This window comes from Somniosus microcephalus, chromosome 8 (assembly GCF_052327205.1).
Source record: "Somniosus microcephalus isolate GS21.2 chromosome 8, FLI_Smic_1.0, whole genome shotgun sequence".
NCBI lineage: Eukaryota > Metazoa > Chordata > Chondrichthyes > Squaliformes > Somniosidae > Somniosus > Somniosus microcephalus.
In genome coordinates this window covers 52,670,897-52,684,149 of record NC_140994.1, presented here as the reverse complement: position 1 = coordinate 52,684,149, position 13,253 = coordinate 52,670,897, and the positions used below count along the sequence as shown (strand labels likewise).

The following is a 13,253-nucleotide window of genomic DNA, read 5'->3' as shown; positions in this document are numbered from 1 at the left end:
GCCTGCGCTTTGGAGCTTAGAAAGAAGCAAATGCTTTAATTTAATCGGATGATTGTTGTTGTACAGATTCAAATATTTCATAAGCATTTTAAAAATAGTTACATTGTACATGAAATTTTATTGATGTTGCCGTCTCCCTGTGCTAGCTAATTTTTAAGTTACCAGTGTGGCAAAACCACTAAGAGACTCTTACAGTGACTTACATAATTGTCTGTAACCAATGTTATTACCTCTAGCATTAATTGTCTGTAACCAATGTTATTACCTTTCAAGTTGGCTCTGGTTAAACAGAGCTAGATCGACAACATCGCGATCTGACGCGATGACGTCATCATGTGGGTCACGTGACGTCCCCTTCGGCGGGAAACGTGATGACGTCATGATGTCAGAGGTAGAGGGCGGGGTCAGCCAGTCCTCGTGTGGATTGAAAGAGAAAAGACCTGTTTTGAGCTTCTCCTGTAGTTTCTTGTTTTGTAAAGTTCTTAGACAATAAATTCAGTTTGTTAACTTCCAGTAAGTTATAGATTCTTTGTTAGGAGTGCAGAGACTCATACACCAGCTCATTTATTGCAATACTGCATAAATAAAGATACTCTGATTTCAGGAGTAGCATTAATATTACTGCTGTAATATTTACCACATAATAACTAAATAATTATACCACATATAACTAAAATAAACACTGCAAAACAATATCAAATTAATAAGCTTAAATGCTTTAGTAGTTCCTGTCTTCCTTTTTTCCATAGCTTCTTTTGACTCTTCATTCTCTCTATTTTACTTATTTTTCAAAGTGTTAGCCTTGGCTCAGTGGTAACACTCTTGCCTCTGAGTCAGAAGGTTATGTGTTCATAGTCCCACACCAGAGACTTGAGTATGTAATCTGGGCTGCAGTACTGTGGAAGTGCTACACTGTTGGAAGTGCTGTCTTTTGGATGAGATATTAAGCCGAGGCCCCATCTGCCTGCTTGGGTGAATGTAAAAGATCCCATGGCACTATTCGGAGAAAAACAGGGTAATTAACCTAGTGTCCTGGTCAACATTTATCGCTCATACAGATTACCTGGTAATTTGTCTCATTGCTGTTTGTGGGATGTTAGTGTGTCCAATCTTTAAGTTTTTCTTCATATTTGCATTTCCTCTTACTGGGCAGCATCTTAATGAATCTGTACTTCACCACCTCAATTACCTCAACATCCTGTAGTGTGGGCCTCCAAACTGCACAGCACTCAAACTGTGGTCTTACATGGATTCATCGTTACATCTCAGCTTTTATACTCCATGTTTTTTTTCCATAAAACCCAATATTTCGTTAACTTTTTTATGGCTTTATCTACTTGAGGTGCTGCCTTTAATGCCTTGCAAACCTGAAGCCCCAAATCTCTCTGCTCTTTCACATCACACAGCCCTTCTTACTCAAAGTCCACTTCGATTTTTTTGCCTCACGACACAAAGCTGGGTGGGCGTGTGTGCTGTGAGGAGGATGCAGAGAAACTCCAGTATGATTTGGACAGGTTGGGTGATTGGGCAGATGCATGGCAGTATAATGTGGATAAATGCAAAGTTATCCACTTTGGTGGCAAAAACAGGAAGACAGATTATTATCTGAATGGCAATAGATTGAGAAAAGGGGAAATGCAACGAGACCTGGGTGTCCTTGTGCACCAGTCGCTGAAGGTAAGCATGCAGGTGCAGCAGGCAGTTAAGAAGGCAAATGGTGTGTTGGCCTTCATAGCGAAAAGATTCGAGTACAGGAGCAAGGATGTCTTGCTGCAGTTGTACAGGGCCTTGGTGAGACCACACCTTGAGTATTGTGTGCAGTTTTGGTCGCCTTATCTGAGGAAGGATGTTCTTGCCATGGAGGGAGTGCAGCGAAGATTCACCAAACTGATACCTGGGATGGCAGGAATGACGTATGAAGAGAGATTGGGTCGATTAGGCTTATATTTGCTAGAGTTTAGAAGAATGAGAGGGGATCTCACTGAAACTTATAAAATTCTAACAGGACTAGACAGACTAGATGCAGGAAGGATGTTCCTGATGGCAGGGGAGTCCAGAACCAGGGGCACAGTCTAAGGATAAGAGGTAAGCCATTTAGGACTGAGATGAGGAGAAATTTCTTCACCCAGAGAGTGGTGAACCTGTGGAATTCTCTACCACAGAAGGCAGTTGAGGTCAACTTATTAAATATATTCAAGAAGGAGTTAGATATATTTCTTAAGGCTAAAGGCATCAAGGGATATGGGGAGAAAGCAGGGACAGGGTACTGAATTTAGATGATCATTAAATGGCGGAACAGGCTCGAGGGGCTGATTGGCCTACTCCTGCACTTATCATCTCTGTTTCTATGTTTCTATTCCATCTGCCACTATTTTTGCCCATCCCGCCATCTTATCAGTACAGTAAACTCTTGTTTAAACGGCACTTAATCATCCGGAATTCTTTAATAACCGGCAAAATAGATAACCGGTAATCTTGCCGAATCCATCCAGCACTCGTTTTGCCAAGTCCAAGTCTCCCGCGGTGGCCGAGTTAGTAGTTTTTATTTTTGTTTGTGTTAAAAATAGCCTATCTTTCTGTTATCCAGAATTTTTCATCAACCGACACCATCCTGGTCCCATAGGTGCCGGATAAGAAAGAGTTTACTGTATTTGCTTTCAGCTTTCTTTGGTGCTCTGAATTATTTACTATGCCTCCTATTTTAATATCATCTGCAAATTGTGACAGTGAAAGGAAGCTGAATTGAACAGTTATAGATATTTACTCAGCTGATTCAACAATCTTACTGCCAAATCTGAGTTCAATCATTCAGTTAGATATGGTCCAAGTTGTTTAATAGAAAGAATAAAACCGTCATTTAATAGTGCTTTTCACACCCTCAGTCCATCGCAAATCACTTCATTGCCAATTAATAACTTTGGAAGTATAGTTACTGTTGTTTTATAGTTGAGAGATAAATATTGCTCACGAACACTGGGAGAACTGCCCCATTTCTTCTTTAATCAAGAGTTAACCAAAGTTAACCAGAATATTTTTAAATTTTTGTGAGCGCTCCCAGGTGTTGAGTGTAGATTGGTGAAATTCCAGTGTTCAATTGAAATTGTTAACCTGTTTCAAATAAACCATTTTGTTAAGTGAACAAGGACAGGAATTTTTGTACTTGTACATGAGTGAAGTTCAGATTCTGTAACAATGACAACTACAATTTATATCTCGATCACACTTCTCATGTAGAGAACAACATTTCATAACAAAGACCAGATATTGAACAGGAGAAAATAAGTTGGAAATGCAAAGGTTGGAGGAGGTTGGGCAAAGGGAGGCTTTTGGAGGGAATTCCAGCGTACAGAGGCATAGTGACTGAAAGAACAGCTACAGATGGTGTTCCAGAAAGAGTGAGGAATGAGGACTGACCTGTTATTGGAGGAGCGGAGGGTGTGTGCATCAACATTCTACTTGAGGAGATCACAGAGCTAGGGTAAGGCCGTGGAGGAAATTGAACATGAGTGGGAGGATCTTGTAATCAGTCCATTACTATAGTAGCAGAAGTAGGATCGTCATGTGCTTCTGACAGAAAGAATGGGAGAAAGAGAAGTAAATGATATAGCAAAAAGCCCCCAGAGGCTGGCCTAACTGTGGACTAGTGATTTGTTTATGAAAAGAAGAATCAGTTTTAACAAGATGTAATTGATAAATAAAGCTGCAACATTAACAAAATCCTAAGTTAGCAGTGCTGTCTTTGTTTCTAGTTACTTACCGTCAAACCTGAGCACCGGCTCTCCAGCCTTTCAGATATTCAGAACTGCTCTTACTTATCCGATGTCAGCTGGGATGTTGTCCACCAGAAGAAGATGGAACCTGGCTTCGTTCCAAACGTAAGCAAAGAAAACCACCTGCCCCAGTGCAAGAACACTCTAAATGCTGCTGTTGGAACTAAATGATTAAAATACATACTGTAACCTGCCAATCCTCTTGCATGGAAGTTTACTGTTAAATATGTAAAAAAGTATACAATGTAAATTCCCACAATCAGCTTGGGAAGCAAGACTGGTTTAATCAGTAACAATCTACCATTTAAACAGAAAGGTCGGCTGCACTGTGACCCTACGTTTGAACTGGAAGAAATGATTTTAGAGTCAAGACCACTGCACAAAAAGAAGAAAAGGCTGGCGAAGAACAAATCCAGAGACAACAGCAAGGATAGCTCCCAGTCAGTAAGTCTTCATGTGATGGGTGAAGGTGTGCTTAAAAAGCCCATCTACACAGAAGTTTCTCATTATGATACAAACTAACTCATACTAAGACACAGTATATATGTGTATCTGCACCTATTACATTAATGGCCCAGAAATTAGGTTCGGGGGCTTGCCGCGCGTGCAAACCCCCAATGTGCACTTACCCAGCGCGCCGACAGCTGAAGCCTGGGCCTGCTTGGAATTCCTGTCACTGGCCCGGTTCAGCTGTCGGCGCGCTGTGCTTGCCTGATCCAGCGGCATAGTTAGTTCGATGTGCCGGCTGGGATCAGGTGAGCACTGTGCAGCCAATCAGGGGAGGGAAAACTTCATTCATGAGTTTGATAGTAAGAACTGTCAAACTCATGAAAACTACGGGCGCCCAAAACACTACTTAAACTTTAAATAAAATTTTTAAAAACATCCCACTAATTAAATGAACTATAAATAACTTTAAAAAACTATTTTAAACAATTAATCAAATATTTGAAAAAAATAATTTTTTTAAAAATCGGGTCTAAAAATACACTTACCTTACTGTAAAGTCCTTAAAAACAATAAAGCTGTGGAAAAAATGTTATAATTTTAAATAATAGACCACTTACCTTAAAGAATCAAGTCCTTACGTCTTTTTACATTTCTAAAAAGTTGAGGCCCTTACACACGGGCAAACCTGTAAAAAAGAAGGAAGTTCAACGCGTGCGCGCAGAGTCCTGGACCTCTGAACCCCTTGGAGGAAATGCCGGTTTCCCGCGCATGCGCTGTGCATGCAAGAAACCGGCACTTCCATCGGGTCCACGCATGAGTACCCCGTCCTTACTCACGCGTTGGGACCCGAAGTACTGGGCCAATGTTAAGTATAGTTACATAGTCCAAGAAAACACATTCTGTCTGCTGGAATGAGGCTCTGAGGGGATTTGTACAGGCTTCTACTGTCTACTTCACGAAACGTGGAAGGAAAAACACATTCTTGCTTGCCACAGTGACTGTTGCAGCTGAATACTTTGCCTATAGCCCTGTATCATCCAAGGTCAGTTCTTATTACATGATATTTAATAAAACAACAAGTGATGGATCCAGAATTTAACAGTGTAACAATCTGTGGCACAATCACTGCACACGTTCAGCTAGAATTCTTTTGACCATTGGAATTTGTAAATTCTGGTAATTGTTCTTTTTATTTCTCTGAAAGGATAATGAGTATCTCCAGGAGTGTTTAGAAGTAGTGAGACAAGAGTTTATGATCTTCAACAGAGAAAAGTAAGTATGGTAAGAGCATTTTATCATTAATCTTAAAGCTACAGAACAAATGAAGCTGAAGCACAGGAAGATGGCACTTGTCTGAACGCAGACCTGACCCCGTCCCTGCCCCGAGACTGCTAATTCATCCAAGCGATTTTATTTAATACCATTCAGAAAAACTTTTATTTTGTAACATATTAAAAATTTATTTGAATGAAACAGTTTTTAATTTGACACATTTGTAAGGACAAACAACTAAGAAAAATGTTCCAATGGGAATTTCTCCCATGGTGGAGCATAGTGGATTTATCACCGGGAACACCAGTGGTGAATCTGCTGCAACATAAAAGTCTGATAATGCTTCTGTGACGCGCCTTGGGACGGTTATTACTTAAAGGCACTATATACAGTAAATGCAAGTTGTTGTTATATCTACCAGGGTTAAATGTAAATAGCAAATTAGTGGACTTCCTGCATTGGAACAGCCATTTCACATGGCTGCAGCCAGATTGCATTTGGCGCATTCTAAAGGGTAAGTATTTTGTTTTGCATGGTTTGTACTTTTACTGTTACTTTGTGTCACAACGCAGCTGGAGCCTAGTTCTGAGGAGAACAGGATTCTAGGTTGTGCTCATGGCGAGAGGTGCTTAGGGTGAACTAGCTTTTTTGGTAGGGGTCAAACCAGTTCCCAACTCACCCTTGTTCGTATACACAAAGGGGATAATAAAATGGGAGGGCTGTATGACTGCTGACCCACTCTATTCTGCCACTGATGCTCACAATAGGAGTAAAATTGAGCAACTGGTATTTAAGATATTTTACCACTACTGGCAGGTCGAAAATCAGGTCAGCAGTGGCGTTAGCACGGCTCCTGGTTACCACCACCAATACTAGGTTACCAGCAGTGCAGCCTATTCTAATCAGCATGTGAAACAATTTTTTGGGGGGCAATAAAAGGATTGAAACGTCACTACAGGTTGGTTGATCAGATCAACCCCAACTGTTTTTGTAAAATTAAACTGGCTCAATGATAGCAGCAGTATTCTTTGTGTGAATCCATCTTCAGATTTATTTCACCGTAAATATTTTTAAATGCCTAGGGAGAAAAATCAGTGCAAAGTTTTACCAAGATCAAAACCAACAGTTTGGACTGGCAGCTGTCTTCCTTTTAGAAAATGGTAATGACACTGGTTTAATCTTTGGAAAGGCACAACAGGTCTTTATGTTTGTCAGTCTTTGCTACTGTTGATTTAGTCCTGCAAAACTCTGAATAAACTGGACAAAATGCCCTTACACAATGCAGAAAGCAGGTTGTACCCATGAAAATGCTAAAGGAGAAGGTACCTCTATGGATAAGCACTGAAAATTGTAATTTTTGTCATGGTACATTTGTGGCGAAATCCTGGTTTAGTTGTGATAAAACACCAAAAGTCACGGAGTTCATCGTAATAATCAAGAAAAGCCCGAGACAAATTTTTTGATAGCGAAACCAAATCTATTTTTCTGAATTTTTTTTATACAAACACAACAGCAATTTATAGCGCTGGTGGCATTGCATTGGATGTGGGTGCTGCTTCCTTGCTGGGTTGTTTCAGGCAACAACTGCTACATTTGGGGTCTTGTTGCTGAAAATCTTCTCCCTGTGTTGGGAGGGGAGTCCAGGGTTGTCCCAGTTGACTGTATCTCTTCTCTCTGAAGACCATCAGTTGAGAGGCTGCTGGCTGACCTTTGGTTCAGCAGGCCTGTATGAACCTTGGGAAGAATGCTTCAGGGTGGGAGGGACAAGCTACCATCCTGACCACAGAGCAGTTGTGTCAGTGTCCCAGGTTTAAGGAGGGGAGTGGTCGTAGGCCTTGGAAGGTGCAGGCTTACCACATTCTGTCCCTCTGCAGGTGCTTTCTGCCTGGGCAATCTGAAATAAGCACCTTCTGTTGCATGTGTGAGCTGCATTAATGCTATCATGGATTTATATTCAAAAGGAATTGCTTGAGGGTACATTTCTAAATTGGACCCATTCAAAATTTCTACATTCAATCCATTTGCCCAGTGCTCCCTATTATAATTATAAAGCTTTTAGCTGACCACTACAAGTGAGACGTGCTCAGCTCAGAAACTTCCAGCTACAGGTTAGCTGTAATTTATTTTGAGCGGTGAATCTGCCAGTAGGATTTTATTTCACCATTATCATTTTCAATTGTCCCTTTTTTTGCTTATAGATGTACCCCAAACATTTCCCTTCATATCTGAATCCATATCAGAGTTAGTGTACCTCTCACACAATTAAATATGCCTATTTAAGATATGTCTGAAGAAAGTAAGATGGAGCCAGATGAACATTAAAATTATGGGACCTGTGACACCTTGACAAATATACAGCCTTAGTTATTACCCTGAAATGAACTGAGGATATTGTTTTGTTTAAATACATCATTTTCCAAATATTCCAATTTAGAAATTGCTCCCTGGAGTCCTAAATATTCTCCATTTCATTAGCTCAACAATGAAGCAAATATGTTGAGATGACATTGCTTTTTATCATTAGTGTCAATGTAACAGGCCTACTGTATGTTGGGCTGCCTCCTTTGCCCCCCTCCCCACCACAACCCCCCCACCCACACCCCCAACCCCCACTTTGCGACAAGCATTTCCTAAATTGTAGCAGATACTGTGTAGAATCTGCAAGGTTAAAAAAAAACTGCCAAAAATTGGCCTGGAAACATACTGATTAAACTAATGTCAATGATGAGAAGTAGTGGTATTCCAAGGATGCCACTTGTATCTATTTTATATGTCTCCATATCTGTGCAGATTTGTGTTGTGCCAAATTTGCACTCTTTATACTGCAGGATAAATTTTATGACAGCAGGAAACTGCAAACGTGAATTTCTCTAACACCATGAACATGACTTTAACGCTAATGTTCATATGAAAATCTTGCGTATGTGCAGTTTATGCAAAATCATAGTCTTAATCTTGCCAGTCTAGCCGTAAACCTTCTGCAATGTCACAGGAAAGTTTGCGCAGGCCATTGCTGGTATGTCTGAGTTGGCTGAGAGTGATCTGATGCCAAACACTGTCAGCATTAGCTATTTACTTCTGCTGGCAATGACACTTCTGCTTGGAGGTAGAGAGCAATACCCCAACTCTCGGAGAGTTTCCCTGCCGACAGTGCTGAGAGTGCGGGATCACTTATACTGCAGGATTGTTGCCCATGGTGCACTTGCTGATGGAGGCAACTCTGTAATATACAGGAGTTTTCATCTTCTGTATTTGTTCACTGTATGAATTGCTGAACTGCCTCCATGGAGTAACATTGTCGAAGAGAATATACAATATTTGGAAAATAGGTGAAAAGTACCTGAGCCTCATTGAGGGGTAAATACCTACCATTCACAATACTCAGACCAGCATTACTTTCCCCTTTAATGCTCAAACTAGCTTAAAGTTGCAGTGCTCTTAGAAATATTTATTTAAAAGTTTAGTTTTAACATTTTTTCTAAAATAACCATAAGGTTAAAAATGAGCCTCCAGTTTCCAGATACTTTACTATATTTGCTTACCTTTAAACCTATTAGTTAACTCTGTGGTTGGAACTGTAGGTGTTTGTCTAAATTGTGTGGTCCTAATAACAGTGGTAACATCTGAATTGTATTAAGATTGGGGCAAGGGAGCAGAGAATGAGTGAGACCCCAGTGAGGCAGGGCCTAGATTAAACCAAACTTGATCTTATCTCATTTCTGTCAGGATCTGCAGTCCAGCAAAAAACATAATCTAAATGAATAATTTTGTCCACAGTTCAGATTTTGCTAACGTTATCTTCTCAACATCTCCCTGAATAAACCTAGACAGTAAAACAAAATGAATTAAAGAGAAGAAAGGAGATGTTATTTAATTTGTGTTATTTAATTTGTAAATGCACCATTGTAGTACAGCCCTCTCTAGGGCGTGGGATTTTTCAGACTCCCGTTAAACTGTAACCCACACACATCAACAAAATACAGGGTTTACCTTGATAATTTGGTTTTAAATATCAATAGAACAGAAAAGTGGAAAGCAGTGGTTTGAGGTTGATTGTTAAAACAAAATAAATTCTTTAAAACTGTAATACCTTGAAAGCCTGTTATAAGTCACTGGCATTGCAGCATTAGGTTTATAATAACAAATTAGTGTTTCATCACTGGTGCACCCTTGTTATCCCTGGTGTCCTGGCCATTATTTATCGCTCAATCAACATTACTAAAACAGATTATCTGATCATTATCTCATTGCTGTTTGTGGGAGCTTGCTGTGTGCAAATCAGCTGCCGTGTTTCCTACAGTACAACAGTGACTACACTTCAAAAATACTTCATTGGCTGTGAAGCGCTTTGGGACTTCCTGATGTCGTGAAAGATGCTATATAAATGCAAGGCTTTTTTCTTTCTCTACTCAAATTTTTTATCCCTAAGATAATACTGTAGCAGACTGGACTGGCAATGATCTGTCACCCTTTTTAATCAGGCCTATAGATTTGAATTATACCATATTTGAACATCATTATAGAGTCTGGATGTTTGTGATTATTTTTTAGTTGATGTATTGAGGATATTTTGAACAATTTTGGCCGGGGAGGGGGAAACTACAAATTCATCAAATTGTTCCCCAATGGTTAGATTTGAATTCTTCAAACTGGAAAGGGTTAGTGCTGTGATAGCACTAATTATTGATACAGCAGCACAAGCCATCATAGAAAATCCCACCCCTAAACTGTAATAATGCTTGCATTTATATATCTTTCACATCAAAATGTCTCATTATTTCACTGTGTGCCGTGACTACTCTTGGCAATATTGCCTAGATCTGAAGTTTTCAACCTTGATGAATTATGCGCTCTATAAAGGGAGCAAGCACCATGCAAATATTGGTAAAGCCACAAAACGTAGCATGTTCACCAATTTTGCTGGGTTGCCATGACATTGTATTTTCACATAATTGATAAGCAAATTCTAGAATTTCATGTTGGCTGCATTAAATTATTAATTTTCTCACACAATGTAGAAACATTGATCCAGACAACTGCTGAACTTTAACTCCTTTGTGGGTCAAGCACAAACTATGAAAACAATTTTTAGTTTGGTTGCTTACGTTTAAATTCTGTCATGGGCACAAGAACTGAACTGTAAGGTCTCTGAGGGATCCTTTAGCAGGAAAAGGGTCATGGTTAGCCAGGTCACCTGCGTAAGTGAGCACAGAAAGCTCTGGCCAGAGAAGTAAAAAACAAGGCACATTCACAGAAACCAAGTGGAACTAACAGTAATTTATGGCAAGAATGATTCCAGCAGTGGAGTTTAGTTTCTCTTTAGCTTTAAACTTGTTTGGAAACAAAAACGGCTGTATAAATTCAACTGAACAAAGCCAAATCATCCATGTGTCACTCAGCCTCCTCACTTTAATTTATTGGTGGACTTGATTAGTATATGTGTGTATATATAAATATATGTATAAAATGAATGAATTGGATCATTTCAGTGTCAATGGATTTAAGGTTGTCTGACTGAAGATCATATGTATTATACCACACAAATCTGGATTTTTACCATTCCCACGTATGTTATCAAAAGCGTGTGGTGCAGGCTCCCAATGGTAACATACTTTCCGTTATCTCCTACATTTAAAAACCGTGCATAGGTTGAAAAAGAGGCCAGAGGAACCGACAGCATCTGTATCAAAGGCTGAAGCAAAGGCAGAAGCAGTTGCTGAAGAGGAAGGTGAAAGTGGAAACCTGCACATGTGTAGTTCAGTGTGTTCTTCAATAAGCAGCAGCTAGGACTAACAGGTCAGGCTGCTCTTTCCATCTGTCTTAATGTTTCTCAGGCTGCTTCACTGGGCTAATGAGCTTAACAAAGCTTTCAACGACGTTTGGAAAAAAAAAGATCCATGGCACGATCTCTGGCTATCCAGTGAACTACAACAACAAAAAATTGCTCAGTGAATTTATTTCGTATATTTTAAGAAAAAGTACTGGAAAATAGACAGGTTGATTCTCTTAAGAACTGAATGGTAGATCTTCTCTATGCAACCATATAATGGCACATTATGTCATCAATTTAATAGGATGTTGAATATTTAAAACAAGTTAAATCTGTATTTCTCATTTAGTTTTTTGTGCTTTGTTAGTGTCTTGCTATTAGTATGTGAAAATCTTTACATGCAATGGTCCTTACTAATAAAACATCGTAATCTTCATACAAATTTGACTTAAAAGCAGATTAACAATTTACAATCATTTTACTAGAACAAAAGAAAATTACAAAACACTGTTGGACTACATTATCATACAATAGAAATAATTAAACAATGGTTTCTATAGCTTCAGAATCTTTCATACAGGGCGGGAGGGGGAACAGAGAACTGGAAGATTTTGTGTGTAAATAGTGACAGCGCTGTTGTGTATCCACAGTTTTATGTGGAGAGCTTTGATAGGAACAAGTATTATTAAACCAAATTTTCATACAGAAGCTTACAATATTTCCAAAAAAGTTTCAAATGTGCAGGCACAACCTATGGGCAAGGAGGCCAAAGCTTTTATAGCACTGACATTTTCATGTATAACATGCAATTAGCTATATTTCATTAGCATATTACTAAATGGCTTGAAATGCTATTAATATTCGATTTGTCATATCCAGTGTATACTATCGCTTTGAATGACATACGGCGTGATCAGCTACAAAGTGTATTAGCAAAGTAGGAAAATTAATACAATACGCATTACTGATGTTTGGTATCACAGCTGCTTTTATAGTAGGCTATTATAATGGGTAAAAGAGAACCTTAAAGAGGTTTGATGAGACAGAAAGTTAGAAATTCCAATCGGTGAAGTCCACAGAGCACTTAACATGCTGGTACTATATTATTGTATGTGCTGGTTTTATGTTAATTTGTTTAAGATAAGCAGGTCAACACGCTGTGTAAAAAAAATAGTACCCACAAGAATGCTAGGTGTTCATGTACAAAATTTGCTGATTGGAATTTCTACCTTGGAATGTCAGCAGTCACATAGCTCAACTTACTTGAAGATACCTGTCAGAAATAATGACAAACGGTAAATTATATTTTAAAAACCTACTGTATGTATTCAAATGTTATTTATGTATTTTTGTTGCATGAATAATACATTGTTTTGGACTGAATTCTGGTCCTTGAAAATATGTGCAAAAGTGCAATGTTAACAAACTTTTCAAGAAAAGGCTGTATCTCTGTAGTACTGAGATGTTGAATTTTTAATATTTAAAGAAATGGAGCATGATCCAGTTTCTTGCTGTATTGGAAAAAAAAACTTGGAAATAAATTGGTTCTTGTACATAACAGTAATTGAGCTTTCGCTGTTTATTTTAAAAAAATCTCTTTCAAACAGCCAGAATATAACTTGGATAGCTGAATTTAACATACAGTATGTTAAATCGTCTGAATCTTATACGATGGAAACTACCTAAGATCACTTCAGAAAACTGAAATCCTTTTTAAAACCATATTTTCCCAATTTATCTCTTAATATGAATGGGTTCTATTTTCATATAATCGTATGTGTGTCTATATGTATAAAAATACAATTTTAAAATGTTTGAAATGTCTTAAATAGTTGTCCTGTTTCCCTCCCCATCTCAAGGTTCTCACCTGTTCCAACCTGTTCTATCCATACCAGTAGTGAAAATCCTTGCTCCTCAGACCCACTTTAAATATTTCTGTGAATGTTGACTTTTTTTTAATAACTTGGATACTGACTCAGCAATAAAGTTTA

General features: G+C 38.7%; 1 protein-coding gene across 4 annotated transcripts in view; it reads left to right on the top strand.

The window, feature by feature from the left end:
* Window positions 1–12,826, top strand: part of stk32c (serine/threonine kinase 32C) — a 462,283-nt gene extending 449,457 nt beyond the window's left edge. For 2 of the 4 annotated variants that reach the window (XM_085994722.1, XM_085994725.1), the window contains 5 exons: window positions 3,750–3,875; window positions 4,083–4,214; window positions 5,425–5,492; window positions 6,575–6,652; window positions 11,141–12,826. In XM_085994722.1, the coding sequence (XP_085850848.1) occupies window positions 3,750–3,875; window positions 4,083–4,214; window positions 5,425–5,492; window positions 6,575–6,652; window positions 11,141–11,279 (543 nt within the window). In that variant the 3' untranslated portion in view covers window positions 11,280–12,826. Of the gene's footprint in view, window positions 1–3,749; window positions 3,876–4,082; window positions 4,215–5,424; window positions 5,502–6,574; window positions 6,653–11,140 lie in introns of all 4 variants that reach the window. The other 2 variants (XM_085994723.1, XM_085994726.1) reach the window with 2 other exon arrangements.
* The last annotated feature ends 427 nt before the right edge of the window (window positions 12,827–13,253 follow it).